This window comes from Dermacentor albipictus, chromosome 1, assembly GCF_038994185.2.
Source record: "Dermacentor albipictus isolate Rhodes 1998 colony chromosome 1, USDA_Dalb.pri_finalv2, whole genome shotgun sequence".
NCBI lineage: Eukaryota > Metazoa > Arthropoda > Arachnida > Ixodida > Ixodidae > Dermacentor > Dermacentor albipictus.
This window is the reverse complement of record NC_091821.1, coordinates 233265268-233288303: the sequence shown is the minus strand read 5'-3', so window position 1 is coordinate 233288303 and position 23036 is coordinate 233265268. Positions and strand designations below refer to the sequence as shown.

At 44.3% G+C, this 23036-nt stretch overlaps 1 protein-coding gene across 2 annotated transcripts in view; it reads left to right on the top strand.

Moving 5' to 3' along the window:
* The window catches only part of LOC135897259 (2',5'-phosphodiesterase 12), a 40470-nt gene that overhangs the window by 1594 nt on the left and 15840 nt on the right, over positions 1-23036 (top strand). For both annotated transcript variants that reach the window (XM_065425854.2, XM_065425853.2), the window contains exons 3-5: positions 7968-8107; positions 8322-8484; positions 18457-18589. In XM_065425854.2, coding sequence (XP_065281926.1) covers positions 7968-8107; positions 8322-8484; positions 18457-18589 — 436 coding nt within the window. The remainder of the gene's footprint in view (positions 1-7967; positions 8108-8321; positions 8485-18456; positions 18590-23036) is intronic.

The following is a 23036-nucleotide window of genomic DNA, read 5'->3' as shown; positions in this document are numbered from 1 at the left end:
AGTACTGGGTTTACTTACAATATCTATATAAAGAGTGGAGAATGTTACATCTCATCAGTCTAGCATGACTGAATGCTTATTTATGATTGCATTATTTAGCGTGAAATATGTTAACTGCTAATGACCATTTAACACTTCAATCAGACCTAAGTAATATAAATGCATGGCGTGAGACTTGGTTAATGAAACTGAATAATAATAGATGTAAGGCAGTGAGAGTTACTCGCCATACTTCTCAGGACTCTCCATGTACTTATTCTCTTAATAATGTTCCCCTAACTCAGGTTTCCACTTACAAATACCTTGGTATTTATGTTTCTCAGAACCTTTCTTTGTAAACTCATGTTGATCACATAACTAATAATGCTAGTTGTACTCTTCGTTACATCAAACATAAATTTAGTCTAGCTCCCACCAACTTAAAACTCATGCTTTATAAAACGCTAGTTAGGCCCATGCTTGAATATGCATCTGCTATTTGGGATCCTAGAATCACTGGGATCATAGAAGCCATGTAGAACCATGCGGCACATTTTATTTTATCTAGCTACTCATGTACAGCAAGTGTCACTTCAATGAAATTCAATCTTGATTTGCCTTACCTGTCACTTCGTCACAAAATTTCACATCTCTATTTCATAAAATCCATCATTACAATCCCACTTTAAGCGACTCTCTTTTGTTGCCACCATTGTACATTTCTTCCAGAAATGATCATCAGTTCAAGGTTGATGTGCCATGTTGCCGCACTAACCTTCCTTTCAGTTCCTTCATTCCCACAGCAAGCAGTGACTGGAACCACCTTCCCGCTTCCGTTGCTTCAATCTCCAATGCCAACGAATTCAAAAAAGCCCTTGTTAACAACATCTTGTAGCCCTACTATGCTGCTAAAATGTGTGTGTGTGTATATATATATATATATATATATATATATATATATATATATATACACATTTTATGCCACCCACACCTCTCTGTAATGCCTCTGCCTTAAGAGAAAATAAATGAAGTGAAGCACACCGAGGAGCCGCTAACGTCCACTTAAGTCCCCTCTGACTGTCCTAGATCTCTAGGTGAGGGAAATCTGCCGCCTCCTCCCCCCTTCGTCCAGTCGGAGTGCCCAAAGTCGTCGAAGGACCCGTGTTGAGGGCGAGCATTCACATGACCACTCCCACACCTTCTTTCACTGAATACACAGGACGGAGAAGAGCTCCGTAGACAGGAGTTGTCACGCTTGACTCAAGCTGGCACGTCTTGGTTCCTGGGATGACCCCATAGTTAGCTGGAACGTCTGTCAAACGACCGTGGCGGTTAACAAAATCCGAATGCCTTAGAACACGCTTTTCCAGGAGTTTTCTTGCTCCCATTCATCCGTGAAGGCGACAGTGAACCAACAAATACTCGGTCTGCCAAACATGTCTCGCCTTGCAGGGGCCACATGTCTGCCCAAGGGTGATGCATTGTTAGCTTCACGAAGCTATGTGTTGCAGTGGGGCAGGAGAGGCTAGAAGGTTGCTACCCTGGCTGGCTGATTGTAACAACGCTTGCAAAGGAGCAAATCACATTTAAAACTTCCTTCCTAGCTAAAGCTGGCTGTACTATACAGCAGATACCGCATTATGATGCTGAAAGCGTATTCTTAGCATATTTCTTACAATTGTTTGTTTGCTTGCATATAGGTAACTAGCGCTAGCGAGGAAGTGTTACAGCAGTTTCAGTACGCACCTAAATTATGTTGACGCCATCTGGTAGGGATGCCAGGAAAATGACAGGACATTTTGAACACTGACACTTGTCCGTTTCAACATCTGCTATCTCTGACATGTCCAGTTAAACTCTGTGTGTGTGTGTTTTGAGGAACATGTGTGTTTCTACCTTCTAGCATGCCGGTACCCAGTCTAGTCTAGCTGGACACTGGATGCATGTGCCTCATTATGAACAGTGAATGTCATATTTCTGTAAACTGTACCTATTGATACATCTAAAGTGGTGCAAATTGATATATTATACATTGCTCTGAAATACGCCACAAATTTGTGAGTAGGAATTTTGTAAAACCCTTGTCAACATTGTAACAGTTTCATGTAAGGCTTAAACTTATTTATCAAAAATTTCCGCTTTCGATGCTCTGACAGATGCACAGAATTGTTCACACAATTGTGATATCTGTCTTTAGTACAGAGTTATGTACAGTAAACTCTCAGTGGTACAAATGTAGGTTTAATGAATATTTCAGAATAACAAACTTTAGAAAATCCCCACCAGTTTTCCTAAGCATTCTATGCAAAAATCTTGTTAAATGAAATTCTGAAGAGTGAATATTTCAGTTGAACGAACTTGATCAATGGACCCTGGCAGCACATTGTTAGAAGACTATGTGCAGTGTAAATGAGCTCATTACCGGTGCTGAACTATCAGATCTGGAAATTCTTTCCAGTGTTCATCCTGAAGAAGACGAGCACGATGAGGAAGATGCAATGGCAGAAGCAGATTCAAATCATTTAACTCTAGCTGAAGCTGTAGGATGCATTGGAAAGTTGTGAGATTCGTGCCTTGGCAACAAGCTTTGCCAGAGGAAGTGGACAAAAACATACTCTCTGGATAGCTTCGTTACTTCTTTCCCTTTAAGAGCACCAATGCAAATGAAAATTACAGATTTTTATTTTTTCAAAATTAGGTAGACAGCAACGTAACTGTTATGCACTTCGTATACCCTAGCAGCTGCGGAGCACCTGACCAAGGTGGTGGTCAGACCTGCGACGCAGCAGAGGGTGCTAAGAATCTCTTGGTCTGGACAGGCCGCCAATAGAAACTGACCCTGTCAACCTTTAATTGCCGAACTCTGTCTAGCGAGGCTAGCTTAGCAGGACTCTTTGAGGAACTATCAGACATTGTTTGAGATATCATCGGCCGTAGTGAGATTAGAAGAACTGGTGAGGCTTATACTATGCGGAATAATGGCCATGTCCTCTGTTATAGAGGTCTGCCAGATAACAAGCAATACGGGATAGGATTTCTATTCCATAAGGATATAGCGATATAGCGGGCAACATTGACGAATTCTACAGCATTAATGAGAGGGTAGCTGTAGTCGTAATCAAACTTAATAATAGGTATAGATAAAAGGTAGTACAAGTCTATGCTCCAACATTTAGTCACGATGATGAGGATGTAGATCACTTTTATGAACATGTTGAATTAGCAGTGAGAAAAGTGCAAACTCGGTATACTGTAGAGGATATACGATATATAAGGATATAGCGGGCAACATTGACGAATTCTACAGCATTAATGAGAGGGTAGCTGTAGTCGTAATCAAACTTAATAATAGGTATAGATAAAAGTAGCACAAGTCTATGCTCCAACAATTAGTCACGATGATGAGGATGTAGATCAGTTTTATGAACATGTTGAATTAGCAGTGAGAAAAGTGCAAACTCGGTATACTGTAGTAGTGGGCGACTTCAATGCATAAGTGGGGAAAAATCAGGCTGGTGAACAAGCGATTGGCAACTACGGCGTCGATTCGAGGAAAGCAAGAGGAGAAATGCTGGTAGAATTCGCAGAAGGGAATAAGCTTTGAATAATGAACACCTTTTTTAAGGAAGCGTAGCAACAGAAAGTGGACCTGGAAAAGCCCTAATGGTCAAACAAGAAATGAAATTGACTTCATAGATTCTGCTGATCCCAACATAGTGTGGGATGTAGAAGTGATAGGTAGGGTAAAGTGCAGTGATCATAGGTTAGTGAGGGCCAGGATTCACCACAATTTGAAGAGAGAAAGAGTAAAATTGGTCAAGGAGAAACAGGTCAACCTAGAGGCAGTAAGAGTAAAAGCAGACAAATTCAGGATGGTACTTGCAAACAAATATGCAGCCTTAGAACAGAAAGATGAAGACGACAGAGAGATAATAAATGAAACCGTGACTAGGCTGGCTTCAGAGGCAGCAATTGAAGTGGGAGGCAAGGCACCAAGGCAACCAGTAGGCAAGCTCTCCCAAGTAACAAAGGACCTAATAAAGAAATGACAAAGAATGAAAGTGTCCAACTCAAGAGATAAGATAGAATTCGTGGAACTGTCAAAACTGATCAAGGCGAAAATAAGTGATATACAAAACTAAACCCGAGGAAGACTGAAGAACCCATAAAAACTGGACGCAGCCTGAAATCAGCGAGAAAGAAACTTGGCATAGGACAAGCCAGGATGTATGTACTGGAAGATAAGCAGGGTAATATCATCAGCAATCTCGAAGATATAGTAAAGGAAATGCAAGAATTCTATACTGACCTGTAGAATACCCAGAGGAGTCAGGATACCTCCATTAGAAATAGTAATAAACAGGATACAGAAACTCGTCCTAAAGTTAGCGATGAGGTCAGTAGGGCATTGCAAGACATGAAACGAGGAAGAGCGGCAGGAGAAGATGGAATAACAGTCAACTTAATCAAAGATGGAGGAGATATAATGCTTGGAAAACTGGCGGCTCTTTATACGAAGTGTCTATCAACTGCAAGGATCCCAGAAAACTGGAAGAATGCGAACATTATACTAATCCACAAAAAGGGAGACGTTAAAGAATTGAAAAATTATAGACCCATTAGCTTACTCCCAGTATTATATAAAATATTTACCAAAATAACCTCCAATAGAATAAGGGCAACACTGGACTTCATTCAATGAAGGGAACAGGCTGGCTTCAGGAAGGGATACTCTACAATGGATCACATCCATGTCATTATTCAGGTTATCGAGAAATCCACAGAGTACAATAAGCCTCTCTATATGGCTTTCATAGATTACAAAAAGGCATTTGATGCAGTAGAGATACCAGCAGCCATAGAGGCATTATGTAATCAAGGAGTACAGAACACTTACATGAATACCTTGGAAAATATCTACAGAGGTTCTACAGCTACCTTAATTCTACACAAGAAAAGCAGGAAGATACCTATAATGAAAGGGGTCAGGCAGGGAGACACAATCTCTCCAATGCTATTCACTGCGTGCTAGGAAGAAGTATTCAAGCAATTAAACTGGGAAGGCTTACGAGTAAATATCGATGGCGAATATCTCAGCAACCTTTAGTTTGCCAATGACATTGTTCTATTCAGCAACAATGCAGACGAGTTACAACAAATGATTGAGGACTTTAACCGAGAGAGTGTAAGAGTGGGGCTTAAGATCAATATGAAGAAGACAAAGATGAGGCTCATGTGCCTGGCAAGGGAACAAGAGTTCAGGATTGCCAGTCAGCCTCTTGAGTCTAGGAAGGAGTACGCTTACCGAAGTCAATTACTCACAGGGGACCCTGATCATGAGAAGGAAATTCACAGAATAAAAATGGATTGGAATCACATACGGCAGACATTGCCAGCTCCTGACTGGAAGCTTACCATTATCCTTGAAAAGGAAGGTGTACAATCAGTGCATTTTACCAGTGCTGACATGTGGGGCAGAGACTTGGAGACTGACAAAGAAGCTTGAGAACAAGTTAACGACCGCGCAAAGAGTGATGGAACGAAGATTGCTAGGCATAACGTTAAGGAGACAGAAAGAGAGTGGTTTGGATCAGAGAGCAAACGGGTATAGATGATATTCTAATTGACATCAAGAGAAAAAAATGAAGCTGAGCAGGTCATCTAATGCACCGGTTAGATAACCGTTGTACCATTAGGGTTACAGAGTGGGTACCAAGAGCAGTGAAATGCAGTCGAGGACAGCAGAAGACTAGGTGGAGTGATGAAGTGAGGAAATTCGCAGGCGGCAGTTGGAATCGGTTGGCGCAGGACAGGGGTAATTGGAGATCGCAGGGAGAGGCCTTCGTCCTGCAGTGGACATAAAACAGGCTGCTGCTGCTGATGCTGATGCTGATGATGATATATTGATCTACAGAACTCCATGAATTGCATTTCACACTTTTGACTCGAGTTAAGTGAATTATTTCCTTGCCTCCCTTGAAGTTCAGTAAAGTGAGAGTTCACTGTATTTGTGAACTTTAAGCATTCGTAAACTTTATGCTTACGCTTTCTTAAGCTGACTTTACGTAATTTTTGTAAAAAAATACGGGGCCTGAAATCAAGATTATGCTTTCTAAAGTTGATAAAATTCAGTTTTCTCTCTTAAATGCAACACATTTCATTGAAATCATATCAGTGGTTGTATTTCTGTCTTTCACATGTTTCAACAGGAAAATTGAAGTTAACATTGATCTAAACTTCCTTTCAAGGTTAAGCACTATCTTTGCTGTGTTTGTTGGATTGACCAAATTGGAAATAGGAAAGTGAGCTTCAGCCTTGTAAGCATTCACATTCCTAGAACTCTCTTGGTGTGGCATCCACTTTTCCAGATAGGCAGCATACAAACACAAAGTGTTGAGGCTGCTCCTTGGCCTGAGCCAGTGGTGACATAGACAATATAGCTGCATTTTGGCTTGTAGAGATAGATATTTCAGTGTTTATCACAAAGGACACAGTCCATGCATGACTATTAACAAGTTTTTGGTGCTTTCAGAAAAGAATGTACAGAAATCGAAAGCAAGATTTTATCCAATACACATGGAGAGTTATACTTCACATTCCCTCTGATCAGGGGACATATTCTGCGACTATCACTTTTGGCAACAGTGTAGCCTCAGCAATAGTATTGCTGTCAGGTGCACACTGATTGGCTGGTTGAGCAAAATTGGATGACGTAGTGTTCGACCAGCCAGTCAGCTTATCCAATCTTGCTCAACCAGCCAGTCAACGCGTGCCTGATGGCCAAGGCCTGGCCAAGTTGACAGTATTGCCGTAGTGGATCGTCGCAGAATACATTCTCTGTGCTTGCACAGTGTCATTGTTCTACTTGCATTCACAGCACATTTGTGCTCGTTTTATGCAGCTTACCAAATGAAGCCATTCATTATGAGAAAGAATTGTTACATCTCATTGTAAGCTGCATCATTTGTATTAAACTGGTTAGAATTAGCATGTTGTGGAAGCCCTGCTTACTGAAATAAGCCGTATTCTGAACCTGCTTGCTGCTGTCTTGTGTTATTTGCAGTAGCACCTGTATAACTGTGAGCAAACACAAAGCCCAGCAATTTTTAACATGCTCATGAAGATATACTGCATGTGCACTACCCCTTTTTCCAACAATAATAATATTATAATAATAATAACAATCTTTATTTCTCTCTTTCCACAGAATACAGAATGAGAGCGGACGTAAGGGTAAAAGCCACATGCAGCGGCTTGAAAAAAACCCCATTACGCCCCACATGACAGTATGATGAGAAAACAGCTTAGTCGTGACAAACGCAGAGAATACTAGAAACATTGGAATACATTGTGAAATTTGTGAACGTACAAGGGCAAAAATACAGTAGGGATCAGCAAGAAAATATATGTACAAAATTGAGAACAGCCTTAGTGCATTTGTTGTTAACATTGTGTGATGTAAGAAACAGCACGACATACAAAAACAGAATGAAACACCATACATTAGTGCAGGAGCGGCGAAACACTAATTAACTTATTTTTCGATATTTCTTCCTGTGAGATGTTATTGCGTTCAAGTGTGTTAAGGAACAGGGAAGTTTATAGGCGCTTGATTGAAATTGGTACACAGTCCGACAAAACGGTGTAGACCAAGCGGTGCAACGGCGTGCATTGCACATGGGCACATGGCTTTGAAGGTTGAATAGTGTCAACATATCTGCGTTGTTTGTTCTAATAGCATTCTTGTACATAAGAATTAATCTTATGTACAAGAATGCCATAATGCCATCACAATCCGAGGATTCACTATTCCCATGATCATACCGATTCTTAATGGTCTCACATGCATTGCTTTAAACTGGCTGCCTCTAAATAACACATTGCAACTTTTTACTTTTGTTACTGCATACGTATTTTGCTTCTGTTCATTAATTAAATTGTGCACTTTTGTACTCGACCTGCTGATTATATTCTTGCTTTATCCACAGGTTCCGATGTATTTCTTACAACCTCCTTGCTGATGTCTATGCTGACACGAAGTTCACAAGATCTCACCTATTTCCATATTGCCCATCTTATGCCCTCGACTTAAGTTACAGGAAGCAATTGCTTTTAAAAGAACTATTGGGTAAGTTGCTTTTTGTTTCAACGGATGCTTGTGTATTAGAACAGATATTATAATGTATCACTGAAATTGTGTATAGCTACTGTTCAAGATAAGTTAACCAGTGTGATAAGTTAACTAGCATTGATTTACTGGAATCCAAATGTACTCCACTGTTAGACTACTGCATATACATTCTTCAACCTTTGAGAAGAATGCTGCTATCATGCCTGTGCAGGCTACAAGGGCGACCTGATGTGCCTGCAAGAAGTTGATCGCAGAGTTTTTCAAGAAGACCTAGAGCCTATACTTGGAGATCATGGCTTTAGCGGCTGCTACACGGAAAAATGTAGCCCGATGGCTGAAGGCGTGGCTTGTTTCTTCAGATTATCCAAATTCAGGTGCGGTAAGAATGTTTGTTTAAATGTTGTTCGTTTCATTATATAGTGTATACATACAAGTCAAATTCTGTCTTGTGCATTTTCTCGCTCATGTTGAACAAGGGTGTTTATTCTTGCTAGAAAAATTGCTTATTTGTAACACAGGTTTTATGGTGATCTGACATATACATGCCTGTTGTTTCAGATATGTTGAAAAACGGTTTGGTGTCTTTATGCCATTCGAATGTCATCATTGTGGAATTTAATATTAAAGTTCCAAATAATTTGTTCATTGATAATGTGCATTCTTGAAATGCAAAGCATGCAGTGCAGAACAAAAATCTGAACATCAGATCAGAGAAAAGAAACATTTAACATACGGTGTGCAGCTAAAACATTGTTGGATGTCCTGTATAAAACAGAATTGTTTGTGTGAAAGTGAGAGCCATGCATGGCATGCATGCATGTATGTGTGTTGTTAACTCTCATGTTACCATTCCTATTCAAATCGGTCACTAGTGACTGATGACATCAGTAGCGGATTTCATTATGTTGAAGCCATTTATCAAATATGCAACATTGTCCAGTAGGTAGCTTGGGAAAGGGCTCTCGGAATCACTTTTGGTTCCGTGTTTTGCGGCAAAACTGTTCCTTTTATGAAACTTTTGGTAAACTAGTCAAAAGTCAAGTAGGCTATGCAATTTTTTTTTTTTGCTTCTTAAAAAAAGTGTGCAGCCTGTGATTAGGGTACATCAACATTGAATATTTGTAATTGGAGTACACGCAGTAAGTCAGAGGATGGCATTACATTGTCAGATTCATCATCTCACAGTTCTTAAGAGTGATAATTGAAAGGAAGTCAACACCTGTTTGCCAGTAAGTTTAGGTTTCAACTCTGAGCTGTTTTATCCCTCTTAAGGACACTTGAAAAGGTCTGCCACACGTCGAACACGCAGAACTGGGCATTTTTATGATGTTTAGAACAGTTGCAGTGTCAGAGGAGCGCCAACTTCGGCCAGTTGTTCAGAATTAAGCTTGTCCAGCAGCGGCTGGGCCTTGACATTTAAGATCACAAATACCTTCTTTCTCAAAAACCAGTCCCAGATCTTCAGCACCAACTGAGAAAGATGCAGTAGAGCTGAAGCTGTTGTATCGGAGCCCAAATTTGAACCAAAAATTTGTTCACTGAAAAAATGCACACTCCACCTTTGTCTCACGAAGTCAAGGAACTACTTCACTGCATGGCACGGGCATTGGAAAGGCCAACCTTCTTGTGTTTTATGCCCAAAAAACGGTTGTGTGCCAATTATAATTTTCTTAGAAAAGTGCTGTTGGAAATGTTATATGAAACATATATTATGAATTTCAAGTGGTGGCAAAAATGTCAGCCTCACAAATTTTTGTTTAATAATGGTTTCTTTCTTGCAGCTTATGTGTTTGGAAACAGTGATTAGTTCTTTAGAATTTATAATGCAGCATTATATTATGCTGAATCGTTGTTTATGATGAGAAAATATATTTTCATTAAAGCTCTGAAAAATGTCTCTTTTGCCAAGGTAACGAAATAGTTAAATAAGACTAAATAGGGAAGTCTCTAACCTCTGAAGGTATGTGAAAATTTCCAGTATTCTTATTTTCTTCATGCTAGTCCTTCGAAACCATGGGTTACTGACGAATGAACTCTGCTTTTATTTCATATGGTCGGCTTCTGGTGTGGCTATACTTTGTTTTAAAGGGGCCCTGAACCACCATTTGGGCTTGGTGAAAAAACACAGTCCATGGATAGCATTCGCTGCTGTGAACATCTGAGGCAAATTTTGCAGTCATGCGTAGCACGTGGATCTCGCAAGTGGAGCGGGAAGTCACCTTTATCTCAAACGCTCTCTTTTCAACAGGAGCCTGCTCCCTTCTCTATTCTGGAAGCTTCATTTCGTAATATAGCAGATTCCCATCTGCAGCAGCTATTATCCAATAGCTGATGCCAACCAAGAAGGACGTTTGGATCAATGTGCTTCTTCCTACTATTACTGTGTATATTTACTGACACAGTTTAATAAACACGCTGAAGTAAGAGAAAAACTTTCGAATTTCAAAAATCAAAACAGTAGAACCTCGTTAATTCGAAGTCATCGGAACCACGAAAAAAATCTTCGAATTAAGCAGGTTTTCGAGTTAACTGAACACACAAAAAAAAAATGCAACCCAGGCAAAAAAGTTCGCTGCAGGAATGTGCTACCTTTATTTGGCAATCTTTGGATTACTTAAAGTAATCGGAGGTGCTGGTTTGCTGCGTCCTGTAGTTCGAGATCCAAGGGTCATGGTTTCTAGTTGGCCAACTATGTGCAGCATTTGAGAATTTCCACCCTAGCACTCAACAAACCTGCGGATAACGTTCAGCGATCCAATAACTTTCCTGAGAGCAGCTGCTCGGGAGGGCTCGTTATCATCGTCATCGTCACTGTCATCGCACATGGTCGCATCAGCGGTAGCTTCACTCTCCAAGTCTGAGTAGCACGTTCGTTGATCATTTTCAAAGTTTAGATACTCGGTGAAGCCGACTGCACCGGATTCGCTATCCTCTGCACAGAGTACATTGATGCGGTTGCAATACTCGGCTCCTTCTTCATCAAGTGCACATGAATAGTCAACATCAGCATTGACGGTGCTTTCCTTCGAGAAGCCAGTGTGTTCAAAACACCGCATGATCGAAGTGGGTTCCACTTGCTTCCATGCATACACAAAAAGACACATGGCCCCGAGGAGGTCGATGGAGTACTCCTTGCTATTGTGCAGCAAAGGAGCATGCGCTTGGAGCAAATGGTGGCGGTAAATCTTCCTCGTGTGGTGAATGACGCCTTGGCCCATTGGCTGCGAGATCGACGTGGTGTTCGGAGGAAGAAATAGCATCCTGATAGCTTTCAGGTGTGGAATGTCGCCATGCGCCGGGCAATTATCAACGACAAAGAGTACATTCCTGTCTGTGGCCACGAACTTGCGGTCAAGCTGCCGAATGTAATCTTCATATATTGCGCCTGTGACCCAGGCTTTTTTGTTGTGCCGGCAGGTAAGCTCATCCCTTGGCGGCAGCCGTGCATTTTTAAAGCAGCAAGGCTTCCCACTCTTTCGAACTACGAGTAGCGGCACCTTGTGTTTACCGCACAGGTTCGCGCCGAATAGAACAGTAATTCTTTCCTTGCCCTGCTTTTGACCCTTGACCGTGGTGTCCTTCGCTGCAAACGTTCTTGTGGGCTGCATCTTGTCAAAAAGGGCTGCCTCATCAAAGTTGTACACATCGTCTGCACCGTACTCGCCAAGCAACTGAGCCAACATGCGTTTCTTCCAGTCGTCGATGATGCTCTCGTTTGCGTTGCTGCTCTTGCCACAGACGGCTACGAAGGTCAAATGATTGTGCTCTTTAAAATGGCTGAACCATCCATTGCTACAGTATCTATTCCCATCCATTCCCGCAGTATCATTGTATTAATGGGAAAGTGGGCTGCATTTGCATTTGCAGCCAGCAAAGTAAAGATGATTCCACATCTTGGTACGTGGGAGCCTGTACTCGTGACTGCTTCGAAGAATATGTCTTGCTGTAGGCCTCCAGTACCTTCGACTTGTTCTTCAATATTGTGGACAACGTCGTGAGGGGCACGTTGTGCCTTTTAGCCAACTCGGTCTTGGAACACATGTTCTTACCTGCTTCTTTGATCAAGCAGAACTTCTGCTGCAGCATTAAAGTCTTATACTTTGGCATCTTCACTCACTGGCACTTCTGCACAGTTCAGAAAAAAAAAGAACACCATGCTAGCTGCAACATCCCTAACCACTGCACACAAAGAAACGGCGCAGACTGGCGTTGCGCACACGCAGGTCGCCGCAGGTGCAGAGAGAGAATGGGTGAACAGCAGCCAGTGGCAGCCTCATGGAATATGCGCTGACGCTGCGACTGTGAAGAGCATGAGGAGTGGAGGACGAAAGCATGTGACAAAAACCGGTATGCCCACTGCATTGCAGTGAAGCACTACTTCTCCTCTGCAGGCGCTCGTTTTGGCGGTGCGCGGGGCGTACCGTGGACTGATTCTTGTACTAGCAGTACTACGGGTCAGGTGTTTTCTCTATAAATAATCGCTATTGCTATGTGGCGTCGCCTCACAGCTCCGAATGGCCGTCGTTTTGTCGGGTTTGCGGTGAAATGGGGATAGGGAATTGCCGCATAGCACCCGAAATCTTCGAATTAACCGGGTTGGCCTACGCCGCTGGGTCAAATTTACATTGGAAAATACGGGTTCCGCAGAAAAACTTCGAATTATCCGTGATTTCGAATTAAACGAGTTCAAAATAACAAGGTTTTACTTTCATAAGATGCAAACTATCTTCTGCTCATGCTTGGTCGCGGCCTGCCCACGTAGGAATTAAACCTCCTTGACCACCTTCCTTATAGGTGTTGTAGCCATCAGGTCTCGCTAATTTCGACTAGTTTTGAACACTCAACTAGCCTTGATCCACGCAAAACTTAAGGTCAGACCTCATGCATGCTTGCCAGTGCACGCTCACTCCTGGCCGCTCCTGGTTAGACGCCTGGGCAGACTTCGCTTCATAATGAGCTACTGATAGCGTCTCAAAATTCGCAAGTTGGATGTAGCTACTATTCGTTGGTCAAGCTGGTGCAGGACAAAGCTGGTCCGCACCACGTTGCACAGCCAGACAGGAGCATATGAGCACGAGTAGGCTCTCTAGCCCAGTCATGCGCAAAGCAAACGCTGTCGTTCCATGTAGCTGCGATATGCTACGTTGCGGTATGCTACCGCAACTGCCATGGGGTACCGCGACGAATCCACTGGCTGCGCACACTGCGACTCGCAGAGGACAACCGCATTTGGTGCATTGTAGACGGCAAAATCGGAAATAATGGCATCTACGTGGCCATGCAAAATCATATTTGAAGTGCACGCCATGGTGACGTTCATTAGGCAGACTGTTGTGGGCATGCCTTACTCAACCATAACCTTTGCAGTGCAAATGATTGAAGAAGGAGCGGAGGCACCGCTAAGGGTGGGTTTGATCGCCAATAACTCTGCTTCTGCTTAATGCATTGAAGAACTTCTTGTGGCAGAGTATTTCTTAAGTGGCCTAATTTAACTTCAGATGCATTTCTCGACTTTGATAAGAAGTGGTTCATGGCCCCTTTAATAGTCTTAAGTCTAATTGTATTGTTGTAACTGTTAGCACTGCTTAAGCTCAAGCTGATCCAGAGAGCTGAGAAGATGGCAAGAGCCAGCGGAGCCCTGGACAAGGGTCCCTGACCATTAGCAATTATTCTAATTATTCTTCTAATAAAGTTTATCTATCCTATCCTCTGTTCAAGAGTGTGAACTGAGAGAGAAAGAAAAGGTAGGGAGGCCAACCAGATGCATCTATAATTTGCTATCCCATACTAAGGGAACAGGTTAAGGAGAGAAAAATAAAAAAAAGATAGAGGAAGGAGGGGAGGGTGTGAGTGTGGGGTCGCGCGAACATGTAGAAAGGGGTAGCTGGCCCATGCCGTCATCCAACCCATCTACGCTAAGGATGTTGTTCAAGGGAGGAACGTGTTCTCATCTAGAACGAGAAGTCCTGGATTTATTTACAATATCTACATGAAGAGTGGAGAATGTTAGATTTCATCAGTCTAGCATGACTGAAAACGAGACACACCAAGGAGTCTAAAATGGCTGCTTAAAACCCCTCTGTCTTCACTAGATCTCTATGCCAGGGAAACTGCCATCCAACCTTCGCCTAATTGGAGCGTCCAAAGTTTGGTGAAGGACCTGTGTTGAGAGCCAGGGTTCACATACTCCCTCCCGCACCTTTGTTTCACTGAACAGTGTTGCAACGCCTTTTACTCGAACCTCGACCAGCGTTACTACTGGGTAGCGTGGTGTTGTCGGCAGGCTGCAGGCGTCTGGTAGACCATGGCGACCAGGCAGGGGCGAGACGATTTCTAGTGCAAAGCTTGCACTGTTTATTCCGTGGTTGGTGAAGGATATGTAAGAAGAGAATGAAAGAAGGATACATAAGAAGAGAATGAATGAATATAAAATACATTGCGGGGCCGCTTAAATAGGCCCACTAAAACCGTAGGGATTTTGCTTGCGTCCACGTCACGTGACATGTACTGAGTCCCGTCGGTGCTTGGCGGCTGCTCCTTCTCTCCTAGGTGACGTTGCACGTGCTTGCCTCTGCTGGTGGCAACCCGTGGGTCCTGTTTGGTTCACGGAAAGGGTCTCCCCTTTAGTCGGAACAGTTCGCGGAAACGTTTCCCTCTTAGAGTCGCACAGTTTGTGGAAAGGGTCTTCCCTTGAGTTGCACATACACAAAGGGGCCAGAAATTACTGCAGAGTGCCCGCCAGACTGGCAACCTCTCGAGACAACCTTAGTAAATTAGGGATCCATCCTCCGTTTCGAATAGGCAGGGTCTTTCGGTCATCCTTCTTGCACTGGGTGTTACATGCCAGTCCTAACAACACACAGAAAAGAGGGGGGGCTTCGTAGATAGTGGTTGTCACTTTTGACCCAAGCTGGCATGTCTTGGTTCCTGGTATGACCTGTGGTTAGTAGGGGCTTTTGTCATACTACCGTGGCAGTTACCAGAGTCCGTGAGGGAATGCCGTAGAACACCCTTTTCCAGGAGTTATCTTGCTCCCATTGGTTCATGAAGGCGACAGCGAACCCCAGCTAACAATACTCGGTCCGCCAAACGTGTCTCGCCTTGCGGGTGCCGGTAGTCTGTCCGAAGGACGCTGTTCATTTCATGAAGCGAATCGTTGCAGTGTGGTAGGAGAGGCTAGAAGGTCACTACCCCCACTGGCTAATCATAACAAAGGGCACTAGCAGTGAGAACACTTCATGCTACCCATTGTGCCTATAACTGGTCACTGAGGCCAATCAGTTTCAAAGGATGTAGCAATGCCCATGTTGCTTTGCGTTACTGCAACCTGTGAGGGCCGTGGTCCAAAAATAGTTGTTTCTGAACATAGGGGAAGAGTTTTCATTTTTTTCGGGGGATGCTGGGGCCTGACCAGACGATTGCCATATCCCTCTCCCTCCATTTTCCCTCTCCTTTCCATGTAGTATGTGCACGCGCACACGCACGCACGCGCGCACACACACACACACACACACACACACACACACACACACACACACACACACACACACACACACACACACACACACACACCTGTCTCTCTACACTGCCCACTCTGTCAACCCTTTCCTATATTTTGCTGAGATGCTTTTTGTTGTTGTTTTTTGTCCATTGCTTGGCAGATGGAGGCCGCAAACCAAAAATGCAAGAGCAAATAAAACTTCACTGCAGGTCGCCTTCATGCAGGTAATCACTTGACGAATTAACATGGCACAAGCATAATATAATAATATTTGGGGTTTTACGTGCCAAAACCACTTTCTGATTATGAGGCACGCCGTAGTGGAGGACTCCGGAAATTTTGACCACCTGGGGTTCTTTAACGTGCACCTAAATCTAAGCACACGGGTGTTTTCGCATTTCGCCCCCATCGAAATGCGGCCGCCGTGGCCGGGATTCGATCCCGCGACCTCGTGCTCAGCAGCCCAACACCATAGCCACTGAGCAACCACGGCGGGTAGGCACAAGCATAGCCTAATGAATTGAACAAAGTTTATTCTTATCAACATAATAAAGAAAGAATATACAAGTGCATACAATATCAACAGAAAACAAAACAAACATTCAACAAAAAAAATTTTCAACGGCCATTCAGTATAGCTGCATAACTTGCCGTTTTTGGTAGCGGCGTTGAAGTCTGTGGTCAACCGTAACTTATCAATTGCCATTTGGCCATCACGCATAACTTTCCCATGACAGCAGCCGTATAGGACTGCTTGATGATGCGCTCTAACTTCACAAAGCTGCAGTGGAATGTAGCAGGTATGCTGAAGACATTAGCAGGGTGTCTCACCCCGCTGCCTGAACATAACAGCCGGTGCGACCTTTCGGTGTGAAATCGCTCGTTTAGGTTTTTTGCTTCGCCATTGTACGCTGCCTGACAGTTGGAACAGTTGCTATCGTAGATGACCCCTCGAGCTCTCTGTTGGTGCACGGTCCTTGGGCTCAAGGGGTCGTCTACAAATTGAACTTTTCCTGCTGTCAAGCAGCCTACATTGCCAAAGCAAAAAACCTAAACAAAAGAATCTCACAACACAAAAGCGATCTCGGAGCCTTCTCTTGACTGCACAACCAGGCCCCTTGCCAAACATTAAGAAGTTGCAGATCATAGTACATTGAAAACACCAAGAACAATTTTCTGAAGGAAAGCTCCACTTGGTGTACATTGATTGGTTTATGTACAGGGAAAAAAAAAGTGAGGGAAAGCAGGCCAGAAACAAACTGTCAATCGTCTCCAACCCTTCCCCAAGCCTAACCCTTTCGATTCACCTCATTAGTCGTGAACACAAGGAAATTCAAGACTCCCTACTGAAGTTCAACACCCCCACTGCTATCATCCAGCCTTGTCTCGTTTACTTCTTTGTCCTGTGCTCCGTGTTTGGTGCTGGATTTCCAAACATTAACATGTACCAACTGGCCCAACTAACCACTTTCATATTATGAAAGTTGCATCCTGCCGTCTCTGTTGTCACTCCCCCATAAAGAAGGAACCGACTTGGTTACGAAACATCGGGAAAAATAAATTAATTTTCTGTTTGGAACAATTCTAAAGTCATAACCAGCCCATTCCACTCGCAAGGAGGAGGTGTAATTGGGAGAGTTCCCTGACCAGGTTTGCTCGGCGCTCGACACACATTGGGCGTAGTGTGAACGTGCCATAACATCGTGGACGCCTGTGCTTCTGGGGGGGGGGGGGGAGGAACTCGGGCCCCCTACCTGCCCTCCTCCCCTTGTACTCTCTGCCTATGTCTCTGAATATGGTCTGAATAACAATCTGAATGACAATCTGAATGACGACACGCTCGACGTCATAACAAGGACGAAAACGCAGCACAAGTTTGATTGTCCTTTTGCAGCTGCCCGAGTTGAAGAGTGCAAATAAAAGAAAAAGCCTTGCTCATGGCCTCTTGTCTTGTTACTGTGCTAGTACTATAAATTTCAGGCTTAATTGTGTTATTTGTGTGGTTAAAAAGTAATTCCACGAAATCAGTTGAGTGTGCCAGCTTTTAAGATTTCATCATAAAATACCCAATTTCTAGAGCTTCTTTACGATTTTCGTGTTGATGCCAATAATTTGATGACTTTTCATTTGCTTCCTATCTAAAGTTGAACTGTTCTCGACACAATGCAGATATATAGTCGTTAAGCAATTTTTTAGAGTCTTAGTTTTTGAACCCACTAGATTATTCTGACCAACTGGCGGCAACACCACCACTAAAATTGCAGGTGAAATTTGGCTGTCATATGGATAGTTCATGACTAAACATCATCGACATTGCTGTTCTCTGATGCAAATATTTTTTTGATGCGACTTTCCCTATGAAAATATTTTCATGCGTTTTTGAAGCGCCCTACAGGTATTTTTTTTAAAATAAACTCTCTGCGTCTTCACTAACGAAACAACTTTTAGTATTTAGTATGTCTTGCATCTAATTGCATGCTGTGTCTGACTAATTATTATTGGAGTTGCTGTGATATGCGTTGCCTGCACTAAAGGCTTATGGGGTGCAGGATTTTTAATAAAGCCATACTTCCACAAATCCTGGGATTGCAGCCTCAAATTCAGAGTATGAGCAACTATCACAGTGCTCCAAACTTTAAAGCAGTGGTCATCGTAGCTTCCCAGAAATTTACCTTTTTTTTTATTACACTTTGTGACCTTTTTAAGTGCCTGTAGTTTATACCTGCACTACAATATAAAAATCGACATTTTAAGTTTTGTGCTATGAATAACTGATGATTGTTAGTATGTGTCATTATCAATAACCCTGAAGTTGATTCCATTCACATTTCCTCTTGCTCTGCAGGGCACTTCATGAGCATAGTATTGTATTGGCAACAGAAATGACGCAAGAACCAGCGCTGTCGGACATTTTGGCAAGCATCAACAAAAATGAGCACCTCAGGGATCGAATTTTGAATCTTCCAACAGCACTCCAGGTAATATTAGGCACCTTAATTGTGCATATTATAGGCAAACGTTTCTGTTATCAATTATGAGGGATTGCATCTTGAAATTGTGGCTGATAATAATTATAGAACAGCTTTGTGGCATGTTAAAGGGCCCCTCACCAGGCCCTATAGCAAATTTTGGTTATATGCTAGAAGTTGTTAAATGTCCTCTCGAGAGCATTTTGCCGCAAAAATTTTTCAAATTGGCTCATTAATAGCCGAGCTATAAATATATCAGTGCCGCGAACCCATGATTTCAGGAGGCGAGCTTCACCGCAAACATAGACGCTCCTTCCACGTGCCCCATCTAGCCTCCACAAGTGAAATTCCTTCCCTGTGTTCTCCCATACTGGACCTCGAGGATCGAAGTGACACATATTTCATGGCCCCGTCTTAATTTTTTTTTCTCCTCTCTTTTTTGCGGTGCGGCGCACTTCCGCTGATGGCGTTGTGTGCTAGCTGTTGCAATTGTCTCGTTTCGCGCAGCACACGATTTTGCCTGCTGTGCATGAGGACACCTGACTAGCGGTATAAGTCTGTGCTACATGAATACTGACAGACACAAGCGGATCACAGAGCATGATCCTGTGCTCGAACACGGTAGAAAATAACATAGTTTCGGTGTCTGCGCTCGCGACTGCACGACATGGGAACAAGCAGATGAAACAGAAGTACATCTCTCTTGCTGCAGTCCGAAGTAAAACAAAAACATACAGATATTCGGTTTGTTTGTTTTATTATTTGTCTAAGCTTTAATCCGTCTATCCTAGCAACATAATACACAAATAACTGATGTTGGCTTGAATAATTCTCGAAGTCACGCATCACCATGAGCGACGTCACAGTGCAAACACGTGTACGTAGGCGCACAAGCATGTGCACGTCACCCACGGCTTGGAGTGTGGTGGCCACGAGGAGAAAAAAAAATGGCATTCGGTTTGAAATTTCATATCTTTCTACGACGTGTAGCGATGTAATACTTTGCAGGCACAATTGTTATCGTGTATTGTATGCTCTGCACTTGTCAGCTCAATATGGCTAGACCCGGTGAGGTGCCCTTTAAAGGCTTGCAGCAGGACGTGGTGAATGCCCATTTGTGAAATTATTACAAATAGCCTTGCATCATTTCTTGTATATATTAAGGTGCCTTCAAATACTTTTTGGTTACGAAGCCTACTTGTGTTCATCCTAAGGCACCCTCGGAAGTTTTTAAGGTCCAAGTACAACTTTCTTAATGCTCATATGGGCATTGTTAGGATTGGCGTTTAGCATTGTTATACCCGGCATCCCTTCTCGACTATTATTGCTGCACTGGCGAGTGTGCATCTATGAAAGGCCCTTCACGCTGCATCATCGCTTTCTCAGGACGAGGGAGCTGGCCACTAAATCAGCATAACCAAAGCTGAAGGGCGAGATGAGCGCCTGGCTGGGCTAGACTGGACCTGACATAGACTGTGACACACAAACAGAGGGGCTCACATCCAGGCAACAACAGTTGCTGCCCGTTGTGGAAGCAATGACTACCGTGAAAACCACTCTACCAGAACCCCACTTCGACAAGCGGACCGTTACGAATGGCCCTCTGATTGATAAAAGGGGGCCAACATCAAGGACTTTCGTGGAAATTACTTTGACATCAAGTTCCCAGTTCGCCCTGTTGTTGCCTTGTATGCAGGGGCGAATGTTGTTAGATATGGAGCTGTTTCCTGCGATTACTTCGAGTTCCCCAGACCACATCGGATCGCAGCACAGCTAATTGAGGAATGCCGAAGCAGGAAAGCACATTCCAGAGGAGCGGCCGAGCAAACACGTTTAAGGCAACAAGTTCACGTGCCAACAAGTTCGTGCGCCGCCGGGATTAGCAGGTGGGCATCCGACAATGGAGCATGAGCAGCCCTCCCCTTCCCCTCGTTAGAAGTGCATTGCCAGTCTGCGAGGCAAGACCACAGAGAGCCGCCAGGTGGGACACCGCGACACGGGCGCCTACCATTGGCTGAAAGTGGCGTCATCGGAGCGGACTCTCCCATTGGTCAAACATGACGTGACTTGCAGTGCTCGAAGGGTTTATAAGAAGCCTTCCAGAGAGACCTGAGCATTCTGGGACATGCCCTGATTCCCTGATTCACCTCTCTCGAACTTCTTGCCGCGGGCCGCAGCGTCCGAGTTGCTGCCGGCCCGTAATGACTGTACTACTGTTACTTGTCGCTCACCTCCCTGTACATAATGTAAAATAAATCCCTCCCAAGTTTGCTTTCATCCCGAAGTCCGTCCTTCAACCCCTACATCTGGTTGGCAGCGGTAGGATCGCCTCCGAATGCATCAGCTGGTGGCAGCGCTACGGATAAACCTTCGTCGAGAGAGATCCTAAGGAACCGGGAATAGCGAAGAAGAGAGAGCCTTCGTCGAAAGAGGTCCGAAGAAACTGGGAGTAGCGAAGAAGGAGCGAGCCTTCGACCCAGGGAGTCCGGAGGAACCGGGAACAGCGGACAAATGAACCGGATGGCAGGGTGCTGCAACCGTAAGTGAGCGCGTGGTTTTTTCCTTTTGATTCGCCAGACTCAAATGTTGTGTGTTCATTTTGATAGTTCTGGGAATCGGGAGTTTGTTGCATTGTGTGTTTGCACAAATTAATTAAGGAAAACAGTTTTAACCACCTGTCGGGGCAGCTGCCATGGATCTTAGAAGGTTGACGAGGTTAGATTTGTTGTTGGTGTGCGACGATTTGGGAGTTGAGGCGGACGAACGGATGAAAACGCCAGCTATCATAAAGGCGATTGAAGATAGTGGCAATGATGATAAAAGCATTGAGCTTGCTTGGGAAGTGATACAGGAGCCACGGGAGCGTGTGCGTCGTGTACGTTTGCGAGAGCGTCGTGAGCTTAGGAGTGAGCGTCAGCGTGAAGAACGCGAGAATGAACGGAAGCATGAGCTTCAAGAACTTACTCTTAGGTGTGAGCGTCACGGACGTGAGAATGAACGCGAACGTGAGCGAGAGCAAAAGTATGAGAGAGAGAAGGCAGCACTGATCAAAGAGATACAGTATTGTGATCAGTTATTGGCACAGAGAGAACGGCTGTCTGAGAATTCTGTAGGTAGTACAGAGCAAAAGAATGAGGAAGCATCTAGCAGATTTTCGCCAGAAGCCGACGAGAAGAGTAGTGCCTGTGAGATTAGCTGCAGATTCATAAGTAAAGGGAAAAGGCTAGCTGCTAACGATGCCTTAGTGGCAATAGAGGCCGTTAAAGGCCAGAGTGAGAGCGACGAGGTGCTGTGCCAACAGATGACTGTAGAGACAGCTAGGCCAGCTGCGAACAAATTGGCACAGTTACCGAGCGTGTGCGTCGCTGGTTATGTTAGCGAGGTTGCTAGCGAAGAAAAGGGTACTTCTGACCCGACAGAAGCGAGCACCCATGTAGAGCCAGATCTGCGTGCAGAAGTGAGGTGCGAGCTGGACGGTGCAGTTGAGAGTAGTTCTCGGGATGGCGAGCTCCGTAGTCCACGAGAGAACAACTGCATTGTTCAGGGATCGGTGCGGCTCTCCGCCAGTCTAGATAGCCTAGATAGGGATGGTTCAGTTATTAATCATTCGGACTGTGCGCGTGAGACAGCGATCGATACCGACGGGCTGTGTGCCGATGCACAGCGTGAGCTGGGCAATGTAGTAGAGGGCAGCTCGCAAGAGTGCGAGTTGTCTAACTCGAGTAAAGCCTGCTGCATTGTGCCAGAGTCGGTTGAGCTGTCCGCCAGTCGAGGCAGAGAGAGTGTTGGTTTAAAAGTAAGAATCACTCAGACTGTGCGGGTAAGAGACCGATCCGGGCCGACGAAATGTGTACCGGCCAGCACGAGGCACGAGAAGGCGACATGAAAGCAAGTGCAAAGAGAAAGCGCAGTGAAAAGAAGCGCAGTAAAGACCGAAAGTCGGTAATTAATGTAGCGCCGCCAAAGATGGCGAGAACCCCAAATGGGCAGGGCGCGAAGAGTAGAAAGGTGCGGTCGTCACTGACGATGTTGACGCATCGAAAACGTTCGAGCCACCGGTCAAAAGGAGACCGCGAAGCATGTTCTGCACGGACGCGGACAAAGGGCACGAGGCAGTTAAACTCCTCGTCGTTCCGTAGTTCTTTTCACAGCTCAGCGTGCAGTTCGAAGAAACGCAAGGTGGCCGGACGAGACCAGGTGGGGAGTAGCGACGCGGTCAGTCGAGGTCCTGTTGAAAGCGGGGCGGGAGGACGCAAATTGGCAGGAGACCGTAACGTCTTGGGGGAGCTGATAGTGAATCAGCCCTTTTGTTGTCTTTCGGCAGCCAGAGTAGCTTTCAGACCACGCCCACCTCGAGTCAGACTCAAAGTATGAGTCAGACGTAAGCGTTTGGAAAGGGAGGCCAAGAGCCCTTCCGTAGAAATGAAGTGTGTTGTTTGTTTTTATTTTTGAGAAT